General features: G+C 38.0%; 1 protein-coding gene across 1 annotated transcript in view; it reads left to right on the forward strand.

Moving 5' to 3' along the window:
- The first annotated feature begins 18,389 nt into the window (after positions 1 to 18,389).
- LOC145980746 (uncharacterized) overlaps positions 18,390 to 23,842 on the forward strand; it is a 38,627-nt gene continuing 33,174 nt past the window's right edge. The window contains exons 1-2 of the mRNA XM_083113811.1: positions 18,390 to 18,450; positions 21,301 to 21,369. Of these exons, the coding sequence (XP_082969937.1) occupies positions 21,310 to 21,369 (60 nt within the window). The 5' untranslated portion in view covers positions 18,390 to 18,450; positions 21,301 to 21,309. The remainder of the gene's footprint in view (positions 18,451 to 21,300; positions 21,370 to 23,842) is intronic.

The raw sequence follows: 23,842 nt of genomic DNA on the forward strand, positions 1-23,842 counted from the left end.
TCTTTACTCTGATGGGGTCTAGAACCCAATATTGAATTTTACTATAATTTTGGGACTTTCAGACAAATTTCTGCTAATTTGCATGATTTTTTTTCAGTGTACAGGATAGGTGAAGGAAGGTGACAATTGAAGCACACCGTGTCATTTTTTTCCCGTAAAGCTTTTAAACCCTTCCCTGGAATTATTTATGTGTAGAGGTTCAGGATTAACAGTATCATTCAGTCACTACTGATGAAATCCATACAATTTCAGCCAGTACTTTTAGGCTGTTATGCCAGATGAATAGTTAGGTACCCTTGACTTTCTGTACCACCAAGTGAAAGTTTTTGCATTTTTTATAAAGATTAAGTTGTTTATGTAGCTTTCTGCTGTTTTTAGCTCAGGGAAATGAGTTATGGTGAAGTAAAGTACCTAGTTTCCTTAGCCTGAAGCAGGAAAGCTCGAAGGCTTCGTGCAAGTGCACCCAAAATATTAATAATAAAAGTCAATAATTGAAAATAAATATTAATTTTACATTTTAAATGTATTATAAAATAAGTTAAATCAAACACGAAGGACTGAAAACTCACAAAACCAAAATAGAAGTGTAACTGTTGTTAGTAGTGCTAAGTTTGGTGACGTTATCATTTGCACGTATTTTAAGCTATTTGAATGTGCACACACCAATTTTGACCAATAAAAAGTTGCGAAAGTACTCCGAGATAGGAGGTTTTTAATTTACGTGAGCTGTGGTTTGGGATCAAATATCGCGGGGTTGTTCGTGCTTTCCGCGCTTTGAAGCACATTCTATGTTACATAAAACATCAAAACCTGTCAAGTAAGAAAAAATTGTACCTCAAGAGTCTGTGTTACTAAACATTTCTACCATCCGTAACTCGGCTATTGCAAGTTTCTGCTTTCAAAAATTTCCGAGTACTACTTGTAAACAACAGACATGCACTTCATATATCGTTTGTATACTACCTAATGAAACTGGCCGGTATTTGCAATGTGGTACATGTGATAAAGACATCGATGAATTTATATCTTCCACTACACAGGCAAATTGAACAAATGCACGTGGTTATTGGCTTCGTTGCATAGTACAGCAGTACAATAATAATAATATAGCACTAATAAACTGTGTTACAATGAATTTTCATTCCATTATGTTAAAAAATAAAAACATTATACGTACCTTGAGTTATGTAGATTTACTTTCCACGCAGGCATTCGAAGCACAACACAACAACAAAAACATACGCTTCGGCCATGTTGGCCTGTGAAAGTTGACGAGCGACACAAATACCCATGCGCGGCTTGGTCTAAAACGGTATGGAAGTATTTTCCGAATCCACGGTCGAGTCCGTAAAATTTTTGCGGTAGGATGTAGTAAATTTCACGGTAACTTCTAACAGTGTACTTTTATCTGAATATCAGACATTCGGATTTTCCGTGTACTGACACTACGATATATGTATATCCATATTCATTCATCAACTTATCCGGTGTCTGACAACTATAATATCTAAAACATCTAGATATATCCCATCCAAAGCTTCGGATGAGATATTCAATTATTTCTCAAACAATGCATGCACATAATCGTTGACCCGATTACATTGAAATATGACTATTTGTTATCTGGATGTCAAAATTATTCAGATACTAAGTGCATTTCATGCACAGTAAGGCTAATCGGGACTGGACCTACAGTTTAAATTGGAATCCGAATCACTATATTATGCCTCCACCGAGTATCGAACCCGGGACCCCTTGAATACAGGGCGACGACGCTACCACTGCGGTTCAGATACTAATGAAATAAATTACGCGGATATCTATAACTGAGATATCAGGATATCTGTCATCTCTATTATCCGTATTGATTCTCACAACTTAATTACTGTTTTCTAGACATTTCATTAAAGTTTGTTACATCTCCTATGTGATAATTTTCAGTGTACTACATTATTTACGCTCTACGTGGTCACACCGTTATTAGGAAAGTAAGGGAGGATAAGGATTCATAACCACGATGGGGTTCATTAGGACCACAAACTCTCGAATGGGCAGGCAAAAAGCACCGACAAATATTACATAAGCACTAATATTTATAAATATCAACAGATTTTTCGTCATTTTCCAGGATTAGGCAATCAAAAACCAGCTATCTGGGATAAAGCACTTATGACTAAAATATGCAAAAATAACCAGTATGAAATTCTTGTATTCCTCTCAGAAATAGCCTGAAAGTGCGAACGTAAACGCCTTCATTTTCTAGCCAAGTAGGAAAGAAAAACATTTTAGTACAAATACTCACCCTACTTATGACGTATTGTTATTGCATAAAGTTATAAAACATATCTCCGAGTTCAGCCCACCCAATGTTTTTCAAAAGTTGACGCCACTGCCCCTAGCTGTCTCATTGTCAACGTGTTAAACAGCTATATCCTGTTCTGTATATCTCTGAAGCAGGCGCACGAAAACAAGTCTCTGCGCAAGTAGTGACGAGAGACGGCTCCACCAATGAACACGTGAGAGGAACGGGATTGCGTGGAGGGAAGGAAAGCGACTGCAGTTACCAGCCTTCCCAGCAGCGTGTAGTGTTTTGCTCTGCCCACTCGATTGCCCCCCTCCGGAAAGTTACCCAATGATAAAAAAGAAAGAATTGCCCAAAATAAAAAATAATTCTCATAGGCTATAGCGTTGTAACTGTCTTACACATCTATCTACAAGCTAAATACGATTGGCAAACTCTACGCAAAGTTTACTCTTTCTCTCACTTCTAGCTTTTTTTATTTTATCTTCCTCGTCTAGAATTTCTACCATCCGCTCAAATGTTGCTTAAATGCCTCTGTAAGCTCTCCTATGGAGGTCGTTTTTTGTTCAACATATTTAAAAATTTTAAAAAATAGACCCCTCCCTTGTCTTCAACTACTTAATCCGGCCTTACTCCACAGATAGTTTGGACAGGGTGTAGCACCAAGGCTCGACCCCCATCCCCAGCCGATGGTGACGACGATGTGTTAATGGATGCCGCGGGATTACATGACAATCAGCTGATTGCATCGCCCACGCTCCCTCCTCTCGCTTGCGGTTGAAATCTTGACCACGGTGCAACATGGGTTTTCTCGTCTTGGTTGAGCTGCACTTCGATTCTCAGCCGGGCTTCCGGTGAGCAAGGTCTGGGAGAGCTTCCGCGCCTGCGCACTTCTCCCATCGCAACAGCTGGGGATTTCCCTGCAAAGAGTTCTGGTTCTGACGAAGCACGTGCGTCGAGGAAAAACAGGTTTAAGCAGTCGTGACCTATGGTGATATTCGTCATGTGTCGAAGATCTTGTGTCTCGAAGTTCACAGGCTTATGCTTGAAGGAAGATGGAGTACCCAACAAAGCAAGCGCTTCGAAAGGATCATCAGTTCCGAAAGCTGATTTTCTCCCATCGCAACAGCTGGGGATTTCCCTGCAAAGAGTTCTGGTTCTGACGAAGCACGTGCGTCGAGGAAAAACAGGTTTAAGCAGCTGTGACCTACGGTGATATTCGTCATGTGTCTCGAAGTTCACAGGCTTGTGCTTGAAGGAAGATGGAGTACCCAACAAAGCAAGCGCTTCGAAAGGATCATCAGTTCCGAAAGCTGATCTTCTTCCCTCGGAGAACTCCATGAGAATTACCAGACGTCCGCTCCTCTCTCGTTTCTCGTTTCCAGCTGCTGGGTTCGATTCCTTGCGGGGCAGGCCCGTAGCTAGGAATTCTTAGTAAGGGGGGGGGGGGGGGTAAAGATCCTAAAGGGGGTAAATTTTTAATACATTGTTAAGGAGCGGGCCCCCCACCCCAAGCGACACGTAACCGGAAAGGGACGATATGATGAAACTCCAACGTACAAAAGAAGTTCGAGCAACATCAAATAACGATCATTCGATAATGACTTTTCCGATTAGTAGACAATTTATACGTACCAACAGTTTTTGACCTCCATGCAGAACTGATTATAAAATAAATCGTGCTTTAATGTTTCCCTCTAGTTTTCAGTGTGTAAGATTTTTACGCATAAGGAATGTAAAGAGAATTCACCACCACCCTTTTGTTTAAGTGTTATGCAAGAAAATCGAATAAATTAAATAATAATGGTTACATATTATCTACACTTTGATGAATACTGCAATAATTTGTAATACTTTTTTTTTGTACTCGCTAAAACATTAAAACATGGGTCTCTTAGTGTACTACGGATTCTATTTGCTTCAAGGGGAGACTCGTGCATCACTACTACAGACAACGTAGACCTACTGGTCACGTTAACCATTTTGCAAAATATTGTATGAATTGTATTATTTTATTGTTGAAATACATTATTAGTTTGCTACCCGACAAACAAATAACAAACTCTTGATTGATGTCATCATTAATATTTCTTATTAAGTTGCATAGAGGGAAATTTTGTACCCTCTTTACATTATGAAAAATATTCCTTAATAACTGTGGTAAGAAACCAACCTTGCTCCACCCCCCCCCCCCCTAATGTGAGGTCTCTGGGCGCTTACCGTCACCACTGACCAGAAGCCTACAAAACCTACAAAGCCCAAACATCAGTTTTTTTTTTATGCATGCTGATACGTATGTACTGGTTTCAGCCACAGAATAGCATAAGATTTATGATCAAAATTAGGAGAATCCACTCCACAGCAGAAGAGTTGATATATTTTTCTGGTCAAAGAATTAGGTTGACCCTGAGGTATTTTAACAGACAACGTCTCTTACAGGGACAGGTAATGTAACTATAAGAAGAAAAGTAATATCATTTGAGAGACTTTCAATCATATTTACTTCATTGCAACTTTTTTCTACTTACCTTTTTTATCAATCACATACCTTTTCCTTTACATAATACATTTATCAAACACACACCTATGTTACTTATCATATTTGATGCGTTTACATAAGGGAAATAATTCATAAGATTTGAAATTGATATTAACACTCCACAAGATATCTAGCGTAACCCGTATCAAACTACAAATTTTATCGAAATAAAAAATGTGCAATACTATCTCATTTCTATTATGTTTGATAATTGACCCAGTAAGCTGTTCTACATCTTTCACCAGCCAAGCTCCGTCGTGGGATGGTTACTCAACGCTCTACAACGCCAGGGGTCTCACGTTGGAACCCAAGCCTAGGCACGGGTGTCCTTTGTGATTGTCTGTTCCTTCATCAATTCCATATCAAGATATCATCACTCATTCTCATCGTCGCGATTAGCTAGAAGTGGAAGAAAATCGACGCTGAGTAACAAAAATCAAATACTCACTCCCTATCACTCCCTATCTCTACGTATATGTCTCTTTGAATCCACTTAGAGTGACCAGACACATACATTCAAGAAAGAGGACAGAGCATGGCGAAAAAGGAGGACAAAGTCATAAAAAAGAGGACCCCGCAAAAAATTGCTATACATTTGCCATTACTTATAATTTAATCAATGTACAAAAATCTTACCAACAATTTGCTCACAGATACTTTTCAGAAGATCTCTTTAAATATCTTCATCTTACCTTTCAGAAAATAAAGCAATCTCCTAATCTGTTTTTTAACAAATTACAAAGAATATCTATAATTTGAAGCACAGAATTTTACTCCTTTTATAAGTTTTGGATATTAGACTGAAATATCTCCACAAGTGAATCCAAATGTAACAAGTAAGATTCGCTTAACTTATTTCGAAAAGCCAAATTAAAATTTTAGTAGTTTAGATTGGGTAGAGATTGCCACGAACATTTCTAGCACTCTTTCAACAGCAGGGGAAAGTGGCAACCACCTTACACTTTACCCCATATTCGTTTCTTCCATCCTTTAAAACTGGATATTTTCTTGCAAGATCATTGTTGAATTTACACTTTCGCTTCGTTATTTGATCAAAGTAAATATTACTTTATAATCAAAATTCTCACTACGCATTTCTGTATCGCGTATGTATAACTCGAAAAGGAACTGGCCGACCTCTGTGGCGGAGTGGTTATCACACAGTGCCACAACGCCAGAGGTCTCGGTTTCGAATCCTGGCCGGGGCATGGGTTGGGTGTTCTTCATCAAAATAATCATTTCATCGCTCATACTCATCTTCGCGAGTGGTCTCCCCGATGGCGCAGTGATAGCGTCGTCGCCTTGTAATCAAGGGATCCCGGGTTCGATACCCGGTGGAGGCACATAGTGGTTCGGATCCCACTTTAAACTGTAGGTCCAGTCCCGATTAGCCTTACTGTGCATAAAGTAGACTTAAAACACCAAATCAATCGATCAATCATCTTCGCGATTAGCCAAAAGTGGCAGAAAAGCGAAGTAAAATAAACCAAATCAATCAACCGGAAAGGAACTGCACAGACTACATGCGTTCCAGCAGTCTCAGCGCTTAATACTAATGACTGGGGTGCGGAAATTTGCCTATTTGCCTTTTTTATTCCTTTGTAGTAAACCATAGGCTTTCATGTTTAAACTTTAAAGTTAGTTTCATGGAGTTTCTATTCCGAAAACACATTTTTGTAGTGCCTACAAATTCCTATTTTGATGGTTAGTACCTATTTTGTTTAATCGTGCCAAAAAATGGATATTCTGCAATTTTTGCATACTTCAGCTTTTTCTTATGTGCATTTGGCTTTCCCTATATTCAACTTTGTTGACGTTGTACTAACTGAAATCTGGAATTCACCAGATTTGATGGTCTGAATTGGAACATTGATTTAAATTTTTTTTGTTACAATGGTGCAAATTGTTTTTTTCATCATTTGTTCAAATTCGCAGTCGTTAGCACAAGCTCTTTTTGTGAGAATTACTTTAACAGACGATTCCCCGCAAATGTGAATTCTGATCAAAATACTATTACAGTACCTTATGTTAATCGCTAGCGCACTTTAATGTATAAACTGAAGTGGTAATACAGTATAACTGTGCATTGTAAGAAGAAAATGTAAATAAGTTCACATCCATTGCCTATTTTAATGTCTTTTTTTTAATTTTAGGGTGCATTTTACGTGCCTATTTTCGTACCTTTTCTTAGTTTATGGTGCTTTTAAGTGCCTATTTTCGTCATTTTAGTGCCTATTTTCGTCATTTTAGTGCCTATTTGACTGCCTATTTCAGAGGTTTTTAGTGCCTTAAATACGCGCCCTACTAATGACTCAGTCGGGAAAGTGATCATATTGAGGTGAGTATTGCTCGAATATTTAGCGCTCTCCAAATGAAGCATTCTGTATGCAGCACATTTGCTCCTTCCAAAAAAAAGAGGACATTTACCGATTTCTAAAAAATCCGCCCGGACGCCGGACAGACACCTAAAAAGGAGGACATGTCCGGATAAAAGAGGACGTCTGGTCACCCTAAATCCACTAGAGGGATGCAGGGACGTACCTCGACAATTTGCGGCTGGCGAACGACGAGTCACATTTCCATTTCATGAGTCACTTAACTTCAAAAGACGCTTTGTACGAGTACAAAACATTGTTTTGAAATATGGGGCAACATTTTTTTTTTTAATAGTGGATGAAAATTTGCTGATTTAATTTTGTATCCTGACAAGGAAAAGTGCGAGGCAACTTTACTATCAGAACAGCTGCAGTGACTGGGCCACACTCCCATGAAAACTAGTCAGGGACCTATTGAATACGAGTACAAGGCGATTGCAATAAACACTACAATATATCTGAGGCCCATTGCTGTGTACTAGTGGTGGCGATTACGGGGGACGAGGAGGGTTGGGTCAGTTTTGTTCGCTAATACTACTTGAGAATGCATGCTGAAACCGAAAAATATTTCTAACAAAAAATACCACCTTCCAACTGGCATCATACTAGTAATTCAGTTGTGTTCAAAGATTACACTGGTCAATACACATTTTCTGGCATAAGGTTTTCCAATGGTTTTAATGTAACTTTAGGGTGCTGATTCCAAATCTGATCTCAGAATGGCTCTATCACATCTCATTTGTATGCTATTGGCAAATCCCATTTTAATTGATTTACCCGTAATTGACCGGTGGTCACTATCACATCAGATTTTTGAGATATCAAATATTGCATTTTCAATAAAAACAGCACATTTATGATCATATACGAAGAGCTAAACAGACATACAGATGAGAATAAGATAAGATACAATATACAATAATAACGAAACAAACATTTAATGAGCCGTAGCACAGTTGTGACTGCATATAAATGCGAGTGAATGCATATTACCATGTAAGAATTGAAATGTGAAGATAAGTAAATTATGTACAAAGGTACGTTGAGTACTGCATCTGCAGAAACGACCTCTTCTTTGACGATCTCCGGTGTTCAGCTTCTGGAATGTCTCTCATCAAGGACCAACAGTAATATGCCATCCTGTTGGAGTCCCATCGGCCTTGGTAACGTTCTTCCATAACTTTATTTAATGTCTTGATGAAAGCGTTCACCTTGCTCTTCGCTCAAATGACCCAAGTTCTCTGGAAAGTCGGCCAAGTGACTATGTAACTAGTGAACCTTGATGCTCATCCTACATCCAAGTGCTTGGAAACTCGAGAGCAGCTCCTCCACAATCTCTTCATAGTTGTCCGCTTTCCTGTTCCCAAGGAAATTCCGAACCACATCAGAGAATGCATTCCAAGCCCTAGCCTCTGGGCTTGTGTGAATCCTTGATGAGTGTTATCTGAGGGCCGTCAAATATTCCTGCCTTTTTTCTTCTCGGCACTAACACTTGAAAAGGTTGAACATATATAGCTGAAGCAGTCTCCAGTGTGATCAAGAGCTTTGACGAATTCCTTTTATTAATCCAAGTTTTATGTGCAGTAGGGGAAATACAATTTTATTCCTATCAACCAAAGGCTCATTCTTGATGTTCTTGTCACCAGGCGTCAAACTGATTCTTGGTGGCCAGGTCCTTTTAACCCAGTGTTCTAATGTAGCCCTACTGTCCCAGTAGCACAGGAAACAAATGTATTTGGTGTGACCTCCTTGCTGCCCCAGCAGAAAATTAACCATTTTCAAATCAACAAAAAATTACCCATCCGTAAACATGATATTCCAATCTATCCAGAATTGTCTTGATGTTTGCATACTCTTAATTCATTCGTACAGAGTGTCCTATTGGGAATGAACCATATATCTTTCTGTTGTGCAGTAACACACATTTCAAACTCCTTTTACTACTGTCAATAAAAAGTCTCCATTCACTTGAATCATATGCAGGCAGTCCCATATTCAGAAGAAGCCCTTCAACATCATTACAATAAACAAGTTGACCATCTGAATGGAAGTACTTTCGCAGTGCTCATGGCCGTAGGCAGGAAAAAATTTCGGGGGGGGGGGGGGGTTCATCCATAATTGTTCCCATGGGCGTCGCCAGAAATTTGAATAATAGAAATAATAACAATAATTGTACAATAATAATTAAAATTTCATAATAATAAAACAATTTTATTCCATAATAATAATACTAATAATAATAATTATTATTATATTATTGTTATATCCTTGAGGGGGCTTACTCAATCCAGCAGATGAGTGAATATCCAGCACAAGTTTCTTTTTTTTTTTTTTTAACGTTTCATACAGTGTGTACTGAAATGCACAATTATTATACTTCGTCATTAAACTTTAGATACCTTCAAGAGAAAAGCTTTAAAAGTTAGATGGAAATTTTAGTCATAAAGCTTTTGTTGTTTGACTTTAAAATTAAATTTTTGGAATTTTGAAAAGTGTGGAACCAGTTATTCTTTTTAAAAACTGGTGCATGGATTGTAACCTCAATCGCGAACGTAATGCGCTACAAAACTGGAGATCCTAGGTTTGAACTCCTATCAAGGGAGATTTTCGACTTTATCGGACAGGGAATTTAAAAGCTGTAAAGGGAATTTTGGGACAATCATAAGGGAATCTTCAGTCTATATTCCTTGTGACGCAGGAGCAACACTGGAAACATGACAACAGAAGTGATAATGGTGGGGTCGCGGGTGGGCTACGATTCTGAGAATAAATCCTGTTTCACACAAGTTTCAGAATTCCAAATGTATGAAAATTCTAGCTCGATCGTTTCAACATTGTCTCCATGTATTTTTGTGATGATTCGAAAAAAAAAATTAAAAATTTGTTACAGATTTTGGTTTCTGAACTTCCATTAATCCAATATGTCAGAAGTTTCGGGGGGGGGGGTTTGAACCCTAGAAACCCCCCCTCTAAATACGGCCATGGCAGTGCTGCTTCTCTGTTTTGATAAAAGGAGACATTAGTGCCAGGTCTGAGTAGTCCTTTCTCTTTCAGCCTGGAAGCCAACACTTCAGCAGACTGCTTTGGCAAAGACAAATCTCTTACCAGATCATTCAATTCAGGCTGACTAAATAGAGAAATTTTATCAGAATCTGCAACACATGGCGTATATTCGGTCAGAGCATCATCCTCATCCTCTATAGAAGCAGGTGAAGTGAGGGTTTCAACATCAATCTCTGGTAGCTCAGTAAATACAGGCACAGGTATTTCCTCACAGTGTTCAACTGGTCGTCTGCAGATGGGATATATGGGTATTGTAAGTGGTGTTTGTTCGTCTTATTGAAACCTTTTACATTGACAAGGCAGAAGTAGCAGTCATGCAAATGGTTTGTTGGTTCTCTCCAAACCATTGGCACACCAAACTTCTGCTTAGCATTCTTTCCTTTAGACTTTTCCTTTCAACACAGGTCTTGCACCCTTTGTGGGGAGCCAAAATTTTGTCTTGGTCTCCCAGTCGTACCTTAAAGTAGGCAAGATACACCTTCTTGACAAAGGTATTGATGTTGCGCCTTTGATCCCTCAAAGTGAAGCTGCCACAGATGTAGCAGAAGATATCTGCGTCATTACGGCAAGTCCTTCTTCCGGATGTTGTAGCCATTGTTAGATCACGACATGCAGATGATAAATATGACATAAATGTTGATGTCTACATAAAATCATATTATAAACACACTATCCTACAAATACAACGCCATCTTTTATCACTAAAGCACTCACTGACTCACAACAACTTGTAATCATAAGTGACCACCGGTCAATTCTGCGTAAAATCAATGAAAATGGGATTTGCCAATAGCATACAAATGTGATGTGATAGAGCAAATCTGAGATCAGATTTGGAATCAGCACACTCAAATTAGTCTAAAACAGTTAGAAAAGTCTATGCCAGAAAAAAAATATTTTTTTTTGTTCACCAGTGTTATCTATGAGCTTTAAAACATTATCCACTTTCAAAGAGTTCATATAGAATATATTCTATCTAACAAGAGAGATCTGTTGCACATAAAGGGTGTGTAAGAGAGAAATAAATTTGTTGTACAATTTCAAGTGCTTATCAACCAGAAATGATAATGTAGTAGCCTATAATTGTGCTTTATCAATGAAGGTGAAAATGACATCTCAAACTTACCCCCTTCATTCTCTCTTGTCAATTACATAAAAGCGAGAATAATGGCTAGCGTCATCCTGATTCGTTCCTTTTGCCACTTGAATTGTAATTCACTGTTGTGTCAATAACAATAGTGCTTATTATTATTACTATCATTGCATCCAAAGCAGGGACGTAGCTAGGTTGATCAGTTTGCGGGGGGCCCAAACGTAAAATTTCTTTCTATCAAACTATTATAAATTAACGAACTATACACCATATAGGCCTATGCTGTATACATACATTATATATGTATGTGTGTGTGTGTGTGTGTGTATAGTCTTGGAAAGAAAAGGATCAATGTCTTTCTCGGTGGCGCATGGTAGCATCGTCGCCTTGTAATCAAGGGGTCCCGGGTTCGATACCCGGTGGATGCTCATAGTGGTTCGGATCCCACTTTACACTGTAGAACCAGTCCCGATTAGCCTTACTGTGTATAAAGTGGACTTAAAACACCAACTCAATCAATCAATCAATAAATTGGAAAGGAACATCATTTTCTTCTGTAGCGCCAGTCTACGGATATACTCTCGCGAAATACACAGCCATTATTCGGGAAACTAAATGCAGAATGAACCCATTAGCTTAATGGCTTATACACCAAGAACAATGTTATTAGTCTTTAGATTTGTAAATTTGCTGGAAAAAAATTGAGAAGTAGATAAAACCCTTTTCCGTGGTTTTAGATATAAAGTGCTGGAACCAAGTTTACAAGTATTGGCAACAGTGCAAATATGAAATGTGTGCGTAATGAGTTCAAGCTAGGCATCTCATGTATAGAATTCATACCGGAATCGAATCCGGTATCTCTTAGTTCAAGGGCGGGTCCGAGTCTTCTATGGCATCCGATTGTTCAGTTGGGAAATGATGGCGATAGGAAATTATATGCACACGTCTAATTTCTTAAAATTAATCTTATTTGTGTGTCGAAAACTGAATATATGATGGCACAAAGTTCCCACATGCTCAAATAATTACGCTCTCGTCTTTGGTTGGGCAGGTTCAACAACCTGCCCGGGTTCGATTCCCGATGGAGGCACATAGTTGTTCGGATCTCACTTTAAACTGTAGGTCCAGTCCGGATTAGCCTTACTGTGCATAAAGTGGACTTATAACACCAGTTCAATGAATCAATCAATCGAAAGGTTCAAGGTTCGATCGCTGGTGGTCAGACCGGTAGCCAGAATTTGATTTCGGAAGGGGCTTATCCTTTATCGGCAGCCGTCATCTAAAGATGATAAGGTTGGGGGGAGGAGTAAATGCGCTGATGATGAATTTCTTGGTATATTGCAACTTACCATATACAAGATGTTTAATCCTGTTAATGAAGTAAATTTAATTAATACTACACATTATTAAAATCAGATATTTGTAGGATATCGGGAAAGGACTGCAGTCTCCGAGCCCCTTCCCTGGGTATGTGCCTGCTTGTATTAGTTCCAAAATTTCTGTGCTGTTCCAACATCGTGAGGACAATTTGGGAAGTACTTGAAAGCGACATGGAAGCAAATTCTGCTCTCGAAACTATGGTCGATGTGATGACCACGCGGAACCGAATGAAAGAACTCTTCGCAGGCCTAGTCCCTCAATATTAATTTTACTGACTAATTGTAAGATTTTCTCGGCCTCCTCGATGACTCAGTGGTAGCGTCGCCGCCTTTTAATCAAGGGGTCCCGGGTTCGATAACCGGTGGGGGCACATAGTGGTTCGGATCCCCGATTAGCCTTACTGTGCATACAGTGGACTTAAAACAAGAACTCGATAATTGGAAGGCTTAGAAGAACTAAACATAGCTTTTTATGCATCGTACAACTTTGCTTCTTTTCACCCTACTTTTACAGTTTTTCTTCCTAAGAATTCCACTGAGTATAACACGCTATGAAACCAGAGGTCCAAGGTTCGAACATTGGACAGGTATGGTTGTATCATGTCTGTCCCATCGCCATTCCTTCGGCTCATCATTCATCCTCATCGTCGCATTTAACCCAAGAGGTAGAAAAGCGGCGTAATATTGAAATATATAAATGATTGATTTGGTTAATTTTACTTCGTTTTTCTGACACTTTTTGGCTAATCGTGAAGATGAAGATGACAATGAGTGATGTGAAATTGATGAGAGGACCATCATAAAGAACACACACGCCCAGTTCTGGATTCGAACCCAGGACCCCTGGCATCGTAATGCACCATGTTAACTACTGCACAACAAATAGAAAGAGAAAATACTTGATAAGTTATTTGCTTCTCCATAACTCATGATTATATTATAAGTATTATTCGCTGTATGACTAGGGATTGATTATATTTGTATGTCTAGCCAACCTAGCCACCAAAGCAGCAGCAGCTTCCGCATTTGCAGGTGGAGGCTAAACGAAGAAAAATCACAAAGTCAGAAATATATACAAATTTTGTAACATAATACTTATAGAGCATGCAGACGTCTGTAAAAACAATTGCTACATACCTAGTTTCCTTCCTTAATTGAAACGTGGTTTATTCTTCATTATACATGAGATCAACCACCCTGGAAGTCGAACCCAGGATCTTGTGTGGCAGTCGGACTCTTATTTAGAATGCCAATATGTTGAATATTTGGTCGATCAGTCGATCCTGATCCATTGTTTCCAGAGGAAGACAATCTGGCAGCTTCTCATTCGACATTTTACTCGCGATGTAGGAAAACGAGATCACAAACACCGCTCGGACAACAAATCCTACTTCAAACTGACAGATATCAACAGTCCACCAAATCTACAGATGAACCGACCGCTTTGATGTTTCTCCGAATTTTGAGAAAGTGGCCTTTCCCTCCTTGCAGGGCAGGTCATTAGAAGGAGGGTTGAGTGCATGTGAGAAGAACCGCTATGTCATTCATTCCCGCGCCGAAAAAGGGACAAGCAATAGAATTCTGTTCTTGGAATTTGAAACGAATGGGGATATCTTTTCTGAACCATAAAATAATTAACGCAGAAAGTTCTAGCCACCCGTACCTAAATCTTCTTGTTTGTGTCGTCCTTTCGGCGTCCATGGAGCCAGTGCAGAGCCAGATGAAGAGAAAGTGCGGGTTTTGGTGGGATCCTGGATCTGGTGTGCAGCAGGGAGGAAAAGTGCATTTTCAATAGGTCCCAGACTTCCCTGACCGGGGCGGACCACAAAACCATTAACTGCATCCCCTCCCAATACATCTGTTTGTGTTCAACAAGCAAGAAACAGGGAAATAATAAAGAAATGCCTTGCTTGGGTTCGTGCTACTGAAAACTGAAGAAGTGTTTCAAACTGAAAGCATAATTTACTGAGGAATTATTTTGCAATATTTGTCATCAAAGTAAAATTACCAGCAAATACAGAACAGTTTGGAGGGGGCCAGTGCCCCCCCCCCTAACGACGTCCCTGATCCAAAGTAAAGATCTGTCACATCCTTCGTTTCAGGAAATTGGGTTCTCATTTACATCTTAAGCGAATAGTACTTACCAAAATATATTACCTGTTTCAAAATTTCCAACTCGTATGCTAAATAATTGTAAATAGGTAAATTCTAATCGGAAATATTTTTACTTCCATTTTTGAATTACCAGGAACTCAGATGAATGATATCACGTAGAAACAATTGCACCACAGAGGAACAAACTACAGAAACAAGAGACACTTTGCAGCACACCACTAACAATGGCAAACTGACATCAATAGGAAAGAATTCTCCTCCAAGAAGCTTATCTTCCCGCTTCTGGGAAATCCACCCTTCGTCTGAGGTATGCATAACGCTTTGGGCATTTGAGGACTACCAAACGAAAGATGAAACATGGATAAACCTATCACCTTGAAATTTCTGGCACCTGGAGCCTACCCACTGCCCACCGCCAGGAGACAAATTTAGAGCAACAGCTTTCTCTTTTCTTCTTAATTTCTTGCATTGTTTGCAAGAATTAATTAATCAAAGGATACTCTTTTGTATCGCAGCAGAAACTGAATTCCGGCTCACTAAATCACCAATAATTTTCAATAATTGACGTAGCAATTTAAGTGTCGTAAAGTAACTATTAAATATTAAAACGTTACTTCTATCATAAAAAAGTAACTCTGTTACAGTTACAGTTACCTACTTTCAAAAGTAATTAGTTACAGTTACATTTTCTCAAAAAAGTAACTGTTACTTGTAACTGAGTTACTTGTAACTAGTTACTTCCAAACACTGGATAATGTTCAGGATAGGGACAGATGGAAGGCCTGTGTTGCTGAAGCAATGAACCTTCGGGTTTAAGAAGGCTAGAGAGTTAGTTAGTTAGTTAATTATTACGTATTTTAATGAAACATTCACAGGGTTTCTTCGTAATTTTACAGTTGGAGGCAGTGTATCACATTGAAACTGTCATAAAATAGGTACTGTCTGCTGACACGTTATTTTTCTGCTGGAACCTCAAAAAAGATGCGCGTGGCAGCAGACTCGGTCTTTGTTTTATCGTGATTTCATAATGCTATGTATGCAATTACGTCTGCAACACATACTGTGAAGTTGTAGCAATTACTCTCACAAAAATGTTTTAAGATTAGGTCCCTTGGCATTCTTCTAATAATAAACCTAAATGCTCTCGTAGTTAGGTTAGGTTCTGTTAGCATTAAAATAATATCGCTACTTGCTTTCTAAAAAAGAGGTTCTGTACATTCATTCCCACTAATCATAAACTTGCATTTCTCTCGTCTTAATCTGTTCTTAAGACTTGTAACATCCTCTTAGCAGACGAATTACGTGGCAGGAGCAAATTTGACGCTTATTCTTACTGCTGACACGTGCGCGGCAGCAGACTCGGCCCATAAAATAATCAGCCCTAGCAGAATTTAGTGGCATTAAGTGTACCTCAATTTCGCAGTTAAAACAGCGTTTTTCCATCTCTGTGAATCAGGAAAGAAAACCTTTTGTCCTGGTGCATGGCACACGCTTTCCAAAAATGAACATATAACAAGAAATTCCACAAAGTTACGCCGGAAGGTTTCTTCACACGTATTTGCGATTACCATTTGAAACTTTGGTTTCCTTCATCTGTATCACGTATACTGATTACAAATGTAATTATATCGCTAATGTCACAAGAAATGAATTAATAATCAATGACCAGAATTTTGGCACGCGTCGTACGCTTCTAAAAGCGGCAGTGGGTGTGGGCCTGTGGTGTGGGCTAAAACCAGCGATGCCAACCCTAGCATAATGGTGCTAAACCTAGCATAATTTAACCGTCTTTGGCACCTAACACCCTGTGTTTGGCATAACAGCCAAATCTAGCATAATCTGCAACCGCCGATAGATATTGAACTCAAAGGAAAGTGCTCTGAAGAAGTAAAAATAAAAGTAACTGCACATCTCTATTTCAGGAGTGGACATGTTTCCAACAAAAGAGAGTAAACCAGCCCAGGAATCTCGTCCCCACCAACGCCTTTCATATCCTCCGCATCTTCCTGCCATAAAATCGAAGAGGAGGGTTGGGGCGGCCCACCCTCAAAAGTTTGTCCTTTCCTAGCACCGACACAAGGGGTCAGCCATTTGCAGTGCCCGTATTTTCGCGAGGAATGTTTAGTAGAAAATTTCATTGACAAATAAAGCTCATGTGGCGCCCTCCTTTGTCGGCAAATTTGGACCATCTTTGTATTCAGCTTGTGTTCAGTTCGGTTCAGTCGACTCGACATCTTACCATTTCGGAAACCGTCTCCCGCGGCCAAAAAAGCGTTGTTCCTGTGTATGATTTTAATTCTTCGTGCGTGCGTCTTTCAGTGTATTTTTGAGCGTGTGTTTGAGTGTATCTGTGAGTGTTTTTTTTTTTTTTTAAAATATATTTGGAACAGTTTCGAAAAATGAGTATCTTCTAGTAGCAAAAGAAGTAACTGTGAAATTCCCGAACAGAAAAATAAAGACCGTGGGGATTTAAACCAGAAATGGGAGTCGTATGCTCAGAAATATAGAAAGGAGTGGGAAAGAGGCAGTTTTCATTTTTTCGTTTGGCGAGTACCTTTTTTCCTTTCCTTTCCTTGTTTTTATTTGGAAAAATTATTAGTTTACATATAAATGCATTGTATGAGCATTTGAAAGTTGCAAAGAACTAGCCAAAAAGTGTGTGTCTCTAGCAAGGTGTTCATAACGCAAAAAAATGCAGTAGTATATGAAACAAAAGTAAAAAAAAAAAAAAGTAAAGTGCTCCCCTGTGCATAGGACCACGCCATGAAGGCGTATAGGGGGTGTGGGGGTAACGCCCCACATTTTCTTGATCCGGTCGTGAGTGGGGGTGATGTGATCAGCATCACGCCCCTGACCGCCTTTACCCCCCAGGTTTCCCCAGGTACCCATGTTATTCGACGCTGGGTGGGCGCCGGGGCCGCTTCCATCGTTATAAAAGTTCCCGGATTTGAACCGGCCGGGAATCGAACCTGGCACCTTTAGCATGGTAGTCAGACGCGTTACCGACTGAGTCAGTGAAACATATTTGTGAATTATACATCCCCCCCCCCCACCCGGCACTAATTGAAAGGTAACGACGCTTAACTTGGTCATGTCATCTTCCTTCTCAACATCTGCTAGAAAAATATGTGAAGTATTTTTACAAATTTACTGAGACACATGCGCTAGTTCGACCCTTGGTAAGGTATGGACATGTAATTATGTTTTATCCATCCCATAGTCCTTAGAACATTTCATCAGTTCTCCATTCACCCTCTTTGTCGTACTTAGTCCCAGAGACCATAAGGCTAGAAAGCGACTTAAAATAAATAGATCTTAGGGTGGGATAAAATATAACATCTGAAAATAGTAATAAAATATATTATTATTAATAATAATAGTAATAATAATAATAATGCCCTAGTACAATTGGGTGGCATTCTAGCATAATTTCACAGTTCGAACAGCACTTTTCGTAGCTGATGTGTTGGCAACGCTGGCTAAAACTGCCAGTTGCACATAACACGTTGTCCATAGTTCCCAATAGTCAAGGCAATCGTTGTGCCTCGGCTGCTGATTTGACAAGTTACTGTTTTATCAGAAAGGTACCGGTATGTTTTGTTTATTTTATTATTAATATATCATAGTGTCTTTAATGCGTTCTTAATTAAACAAATAGGCATTCGCTCCACTTTTCTAGTGTCATTTTTCGTATAATTTTCACTATATTTGCACAGCTCCTTTCAATACTCTGCCGCCATGTTTGTAAAATTTTAAAATTTTAGTACAATTACCACAAAAAGAAACTTTAACGACATTTTAAGCTTTTATTATTGCTCAATACTGTGTGCCTAGTAAAAGTGTACAACAATGAATACTTAATGCGTATTAAAGCATTTGAATTTTCAAAATATAAAGTGATTGTGCATGACAATTCACACCGGCCCTTGTCTAATGCGTAAAATTGTAATAAAAGTTGTTGGTCATTAGTTTATTTATCATTTTTAGGAGTGTTTATATGTCGTGTTACTCAATCTATCACCCGAAATTCGTACTTTGTGAGACATCGAGTACATTTATGGCGATATGCGCCCAAATTTACATATGATATAATGACGACAGTGATTTTTGATGTGGATGTCAATGTCCTAGCAGTTGTAATGTAGTAGCTATAACGCACTATTAGTACCCGTTTATTTAGCCTTTTTACAAACTATAAAGTTGCCCTTTAAAGCAATTTCTCTAAATTTGTGTGCATGAAATTGTATAATGTTACAGTGCAAGGCTCATTCACTTTATGTATGTTGGTCTTTGGTTTTTTAATAAGCGTACTACTGTATGGTAACAACACTAGCTCTACTATTTCTTAAGAAAAAAGACAGTCCCACTGTTATTGTTGTGATCCTGAAAGCTAGATATGGGAACAGAGTTGCATACCAGACACATTTTTAGATTTTGTATATAAATAAACAGAAATCTCGAACAAAGACAATATTAAGTTCAGTATGTATAATATTTTTTATGTTTACTTATTATGTGACAAATCAATCAGAGCATTTCCAGTTATAACTTGTGCTGACAGACCAACACAAAATTTTTCATTTATTGAAGATGTGTAATAAAATGTAAATTATATTGTTTTCTTTGCATAGGGCTATGTATCATAACTATAATTCTAAAAAACAAATGTGTGGTGCAACAGTTCTTTTAGGGCCGGGACTTGCCAAACGTATTTTTGCTGTGTGATGCATGACCAGTGACAGGAATCCACTCTTTAGAAAGGGCCACACCACCTCTTACACCCCTTTCGAGACAGGAGTGTACTATTATTGTTTTCAAGTAACCTCCAATTGTCTTCAGAGTGATGGGTCAGCACAGAAATGTTACATCTCATACCTAACCTACCATATAACCATAACACTATGCAACAAATTTTAACATTTTTTCCTGCATCAGGAATGAAATTAGGCATTCTTTACTAACTCGCATGTGCTACAGTGGTGTTTTCTGAAAATTTGTCCTGATTTACCACAACAATTACTTTTTATTGTATATATTCTTGAGTAATTTTCTTTGTGTATTATTTTACATTTAGCTTACTGCTCCATACGCAGTTTATCTTATCTTATATGTATCATCATAGTGACAAGGATTAGGTGGCAGGGCAGACCTTGCCTCAATCTCACCTGCTTAATAAAGAAAATTTATTATTATTATTACGTTCATATAGTCATCCTCTTTCATGGATTTGTGGCCGGGTGGTTTGCACATCGCGCTGCGACGCCAAGGGTCCCGGGTTCGAATCCTGGTCGGGCTTGGTTGTTTGTGAATGTCCATTCATCAATTTCATCATTTCATCACTCATCCCCATCTTCGCAAATTAGCCAAGAGGCACAAAACGCAAAGTAAAATAAACTAAATCAATCAATCAATCAAATCTTTCATGGATTGAATTCTACACATGTCTATATTCACATACAGAAGGAACTTTGCAATTAACTACAGCATCCTTTGTGCAGAATGATTATATGATACCAGTTCCGTATATCGGAAACACATTAAAATCAGATATTTTGTGTTTTGCATGGTTTGTACTTACCAATTCTGTATTGCGGAACATAGTTCAAGGTTAAATTATGTTTTTTACATGAAAAAAAAAACAACACAATATTTCACATAGAGAGTATTTTTTCTTATTCCTTCTTTCGCTTCCTTAACACACAATATGGCGGACACATCTTGACTACTGTAGTGGGTATGCATTGTTTCCAACCTTCTTCACCGAAAAATACCTACTATCGTGTTCGTCATGTGTGCAAATTGTACATTAAGCACGGGTAGCTGTCAGATAGCCCCACGAAAAATTCACGGATAGCTCCACGAACCATTTCCGATAAGGTTAGGTTTGGTTAGGTTAGGCAAGCATAGTTAAAAAAAAAAAAAGGGTTGGAGACACTGACAGTGGGTTTCATCATCGAACGTATGTAGCATCCGGTTCATATAGCGAAAGCAATGGCACTTGTGCGTAGGTGAGATATTTCTCTTGAAAAATACATGATTTCCCGGTCAAATAGATTCCACGATGAAAGAAAATCCCCCCACAAAGGTTGGAAACCTTAGAGAAACTCATTTCCGTAAGTAGTTTATTCTGTAAAAATGAAGAAATGTGTTTCCGATATGCAGAACTGTTACTGATTATTTTTCATCCCACATACTGACTTTATGGTTTTCCAAGCCATTCTTGTTCCTGGTTACTTTAAATAATTTTGAACCTTGCAGATACATACACTGGAAAGCACCTTGGCAGGTCATACCATATTCCTTAAAGGACTGTTGTGCCACATGCCATGGTTTTAATTGATTCAACATTGCTTATTGTTACTACAGAGTTAATTGCATGAATGATTTAATAATTTTTTAGAATCATATGCAACATTTAAATTCATTTTTTTCAGTCTGCAAACATGAACAAATCAGATGCCAAACCAACAAGAAAGACGATGGGAGGGCGCCGCAAGCTTTCAGTAAGTAAATTTGTGTATTCAGGGTTACATTACAACAATATACATGATTTATAATATCCCAATGCTTCAAGGGCCAATATGTTTATTTTGCATTTCAGATTAATTGCTGTTGTATCCATTTGAACACTCCATTTTGCAAAATTATGAAAATATTTGGGTCCAAGTTCCGATTGTTTAATTCAGAATTAATCATGGTGCACAGGCAGTTTTTCTTACATGGTTTGGTGTATATTTAGGACTTTTAACATGTAGTTCAGAGTTTTGTTGCGACAATTACCTTTCCATGTACTCATTTGCAATTTTTTTGTTCATGAGCAGCCATTCGTTCACTCTCGTTTTGGGTACAGGCTGCTCCTGTCATCTAATTTACATATGTGAGGTGTGGAGAAGTACACTCTAGTCAATAAATTATACAAAGGTAATGTCTTAATTTTGGGAGATAGCCATAGTTGTGGTATTGCTTCTAAGAAAAGTGTAGTGAATACAAGATATCTGGATTTACTAAACCTGGTGCCCCATTGACAGACGTTGTTAAATCATTACCTTACATGTAAAAGGACTATGGAAAAAATGACCATATGATCATAATGGGTGGATCCAATGATATATCAAGAAATGAAGGAAAATTGGTAATCTCAGTACTTAAAAACTGCCTTGAAACAACAAAACATACCAACGTCGTCATTACTGCCATTCCACACAGATACAGTGTGAACTCTAAAATTTACAAAGTGTGTAAATCCTCTCCCACAGCAAAAATGCTAAGCGTTAGTGAAATTGGAAGAGATGGCCACACAAACCATGGCCAACATCTGAACGGAAATGGGAAAACAGTTCTGTGTGATAATCTCTATGTACTAATACACCACCCTCGCAGAAATTAGTGTACGTTCTTAAGGAAAAACCGGAGAGTGAAGTGCAGTGTGATACTAACCTCATAACTCCAAACAAAAATGATGATGATCCGGTAGAAGGAGAAGAAAAAATTAATGTCAGTGCCACAGACAGGCCTTTGAAAAGGAATATAAAAAAAACAATCAAACTAAGGGACTCTTTTTTATGGTAAGCGAGAGTATAAAAATGAGCAAAAATAACACTTCCTTAAAAATTATGCATAACAATGTTCAATCCATTACCAACAAATTAGATCAGATAATAATATCTCTAGAGGAATTACAACCAGATGTATTTACTGTAACTGAATATGGACTCAATGAAGAACAAACATAATTCTGTAGGTCAAAATAAAAGAGTACAAATTGATCTCATTCTTTACAAGAAAAGAGTTCAAAAGTGGTGGTATAGGCATATTCATTAAAGAAAAAATAATTGGATGGAAACAAATACCCTGGTTACAATCACTATGCATCGAAAAGGTCTTTGAAGTAGCAGGTATGGAAATTGATATGGGAAATTTATCTGTGAAGATAATAACCCTATATCGTTCTCCAAATACTGACTTCCGACTCTTTTATCAAAAGCTAGAAATCATGTTAACAAAAATAGCAAGATCAAATTGAAAAATCATTATCCTGGGAGATATTAACATTGATCTCCTCAAGAGCAATAATAAAAATACATAATACATTGATCGCCTTAGGTCCTATGGACTCTCACAGATAATCACAGATCCAACTAGAATAACATGTAACCCTGAAAGTCTAATAGATCATGTTATCACCAATCTCCCCTCTGACACAATACAGGCAGAAGTGATACACAACTTAATATCTGATCACACAGCACAAATTGTTGAAGTTAGTATCATCAAACCACATTACAACACAAAAAAACCTATACGAATAGAAAGCCGAAACATGGGGGAAGACAACATAAACTATTTGTTACATCTGTTAGGTAAAGAAAATTGGGCTCTAGTATTTCAAGAAAGTGAAACCGAATACATATGGGAGAAGTTCATGACCATACTAACTTACTTCATAAATCTTGCATGCCCCTTAAAAATAAAGCATGTTCAACCAAACAAAAAAACAAAAACTTGGGTCACAAATGAAATAATACACAAAAAGAATGTCCTCAAAGATATTTATGACAAAATGCACATAACTAAGGAAAACAACTTTGCGAGTCATATAGAATAAAGAAAATGAATATAAAAAACTAATAAGATATGAAAAATCCAAACACCTCAAAGATAATATCAGAAATAATAGTAATACATCAAAGGCAATTTGGAATATCATAAATGAGCAAAGAGGCAAAAAAAAAACAATAAGCGTAATGAAAATACCACATTATTTGAAAATGAAGTAGAAATAACTAACCCTAAACACATTGCAGATACATTCAATAAGTACTTCTCAAACTCCCATGTAAACTGTCCCATTGACCCCAAAAGTGCCCAAACAACTAAAATTGAATCAAATACTGTCCTGAACTCCATTTATTTAGATGAAATAACCTTAAATGAACTAGAAATACAATAAAAAATTTAAATAATAACAAATCAGCA

The sequence above is a fragment of the Lepisma saccharinum genome, chromosome 2, assembly GCF_977018435.1.
Source record: "Lepisma saccharinum chromosome 2, izLepSacc3.1, whole genome shotgun sequence".
NCBI lineage: Eukaryota > Metazoa > Arthropoda > Insecta > Zygentoma > Lepismatidae > Lepisma > Lepisma saccharinum.